This window comes from Atta cephalotes (assembly GCF_000143395.1).
Source record: "Atta cephalotes unplaced genomic scaffold scaffold00959, whole genome shotgun sequence".
NCBI classification, from domain to species: domain Eukaryota; kingdom Metazoa; phylum Arthropoda; class Insecta; order Hymenoptera; family Formicidae; genus Atta; species Atta cephalotes.
The window spans coordinates 1-3,496 of record NW_012131023.1 but is presented as its reverse complement, the minus strand read 5'-3'; the positions used below and the strand labels follow the sequence as shown (position 1 = coordinate 3,496).

Genomic DNA, 3,496 nt, shown 5'->3' with positions numbered 1-3,496 from the left:
TATATATATATATACCTATATTAAATTCTATAGTTCTTTATAAATTTCAATAATTATTTGTCATTTTTTACAGATTAAATCTATGTCGCAAAACTGTAGCAGAAACTCGTGAATTATGTCAAAGGATTAACAATGTTTTGACACAATATTTGAATAATGCTCCATTGAAATTTTATGATATAGCATCAGCCATATTAGATGGATTGTGGTACATGGATGTAACTATAGATAAACATGCTTTTCTAAAATTTACCTATCAACTGCATGGTATAAAATGTGAGTGTATTTTTATTTTAATTATTCGCATAAATTTATTTAATATATCTCATTCTGATTAAGTAAAATTATTTTTTTACTTATTAAAAAAATTATGCTTTAAAAAGGATATAAGTAATAATTTATTTTTATAGAAGAATTTATTTTTACATACACTCATCAGTTAAAAGGTTACAATATTCTTTTTTGATGGATTTCGGAATGCAATCCTCTTCTCGAGCGATTGGTTCTCATGAATCTAACCATCTAACCATTTATGTTCAAGTACGCTACAAACAAGGCTGAGTTCCGAAACCCATCAAAAAAAGTATTACAGCCTTTTAACTGATGAGTATACATTAACCTTATTGTTGTAATCTAATTTTGAATATTTATTTTACAAAAAATTTATTTTACAAAAAAAGACCGATTTCTCGCGATTTTATTTGTCTATTATAAATTGAATAAATCATATAAATTCCAAATTTTTGTAAGATGATAAAAATTAATATATATATGTAATTTTCATAAAACTAAATTATTACTTATATCTTTAACACAAGTTGTTGATGTATTATTATCAATATTTATTAATAAGCATTATTTTTAGATTAAACAAATATTGAATAAGAAAGTTTCTTAAAAAGTTTCACAACTATACAAAAATATATTAACATTATTATTAATTATTCGGTTACGATATTTTTTGTATTTTAAAGTTTCATTTTTATATTAAATAAATATAATTTATATTATATAAAAGAAAAATAATATAAATTAGTACAACAGTTATAATAAACGCTTTTGATTTAAATTATTAATTTGATTTTACTATGTAAATAATCATTGTTTGATAAGTTTTGCATTGTCAAAAAAAGTACAACATATAAAAAAATTGTTAACATTTCAGATAATAAATCACTTGGATGGTATAGTCGACTTAATGCAAAATATCGTGATGTCATAATTTACCTTTGCCGTAAGTATCATAAAAATGTATGTTATGTTCTCAATATTATCTGCATACTAATTTATTATTTTGTTTCAGTTGTACCGTATATCGGAGCAATAGTAAGAACTTATTATAAATACATGCTTCTATTTACACTGTGGTTTGCAAAGAAATGGCCTATATTGGCATGGTTATCACTTGGCAAAAAAAATTCTCATATCAATATGTATTAAAAATACGATCGAATAATTATATGCTCTTTCTCTCTTTTTATCTTTTTAGTAGAAAAAACAGCTTAATGATCACTTTGTGCTACTTACATTTTCAGATTACAAAAAAAATTTTATCTTAAATAAGGAAATTGCTAAATGAATACAGCCAATATACATAAGGTTATAATAAATAAGATTAAAATAAAAATTATCTTGATTACAGTTTAAGTAACCAATGATAATGCAAGACAAGACTATTTAGCTATTACTACATAATACTATTATATAAGCTAGTTTATCAAAGATCAATTTTCTCTGAAAGGAAAAGTCAATTTATTAATAGATAGTATATATGAATATTGTAATTATTAAATAGTATTTTATAAATTAATTATTGTATTAGCAAGATATACTCTCAACCAGAAATAATATTATAATAATATTAATCGATCAACGTTGATTTGATTTGTTATTTTAAACGAAAACTAGATTACTTCAGAAATACAATAGCAAATAAATTTAAAATTCTTGTAAAAATAAATATGATATACTGTTTATTTCTTTATAATTTATTAGTACACAGAATTAAATTTTCAAAAATGATACCCAAAAATAAATATTCAAAAATTAAATTTTGAAAAAACCGATTAGAACACATTGAAATATATATATATATATATAGTGTATACAGGGTGTCTAGAAAGTAATCATACAAATTATTTCATAGGCAGGTAGAGCGGACTAAACTGAGTCAAAAAGTCCTCTACCATTTTGTAAATTTCCCCAACAGTTAACGAGATATTAATCCTTAAAGATAGCCGAATACGCGCGCTTGCCCAGCCTATTACTGCGAAGTGTAAATGTACCGATCGTTTGGCGCGCGGGCCTTTGGGAGTTGGGGATTGGCTGGCAAGCTCACCGCGCTGTGCACATCCATAGCTCCATAGCTCGGATGTGCTTGCCAGGTTATCCCCGCTCCCCTCGGTCCGCGCGCCAAGTGATCGATAGGCGTATATACTTCGCAGTAGTATATTCGGCTATTTTTAAGAATTAATATCTCGTTAACTATTGGGGAAATTTACAAAATGGTAGAGGACTTTTCGACTCAGTTCTACTTGCCCATGAAATATTTGGCGATTATTTCCAGACACCCTGTATATATTTCAATGTGTTCTAATCGGTTTTTTCAAAATTTAATTTTTGAATATTTATTATTTTTGGATATCATTTTTGAAAATTCAGTTCTGTGTACTAATAAGTTTAATAAAGAAATAAACAGTATATCATATTTATTTTTACAAGAATTTTAAATTTATGTGCTATTGTATTTCTGAAGTAATCTAATTTTCATTTGAAATAATAAATCAAATCGACGTTAATCGATAAATATTATTATAATATTATTTCTGGTTGGAAGTATATCTTGCTAATACAATATTAATTTATAAAATACAATTTAATAATTAGAACAATCATCTAAATTATCCAATAACAAAATGGTTTTTCGTTCCGAAGAAATTTGGACTTTGATAAAGTAACTTATATAATAGCTATTATGTAATAGTAACTGAATAATTTTATCTTGTATTATCATTGATTATTTAAACTGTAATCAAGATAATTTTTATCTATTTATAATCTTGTGTGTATTGATTGTGTTCATTTTGGAATTAATTTTCTTATCTAAAATAAAATTTTTTTTCTAAATCTAAAAAAGCAGCGCGAAGTAATTAAGCATTAAGCTGCTTTTTCTATTGAATGCAGTCATTAAGGTTATCTGTATGTTATGTATTATCTTAATATAGGTATATATCTTAGTTGCTTTCAGGTATGATAAGATCGAAAATGTAAAAATGTTCAAAAATTTAAATCAACTATAAATGCTGCAAAATATTATTATTTAATTAGTTACAATAATAAATTAGAAATAAGATTATTTTATGAATAAATCAACTAAATAAGAGAAGCACCACTTACAGTTAAAGTCTCACACACACACACACACACACACACACACACACACACACACACACACACACACACACACACACACACACACACACACACAGACGTAGTA

The 3,496-nt window shown here is 25.3% G+C and overlaps 1 protein-coding gene across 1 annotated transcript; it reads left to right on the top strand.

Annotated features, from left to right (window-relative positions):
• Positions 1-73: 73 nt before the first annotated feature.
• LOC105625330 lies at positions 74-1,440 on the top strand (the record flags this gene model as incomplete). Its single annotated transcript, XM_012206666.1, has 3 exons — positions 74-276; positions 1,166-1,234; positions 1,304-1,440. Coding segments are annotated over 3 exons (409 nt in total), but the record flags the coding sequence as incomplete, so codon positions are not given.
• Positions 1,441-3,496: the final 2,056 nt, after the last annotated feature.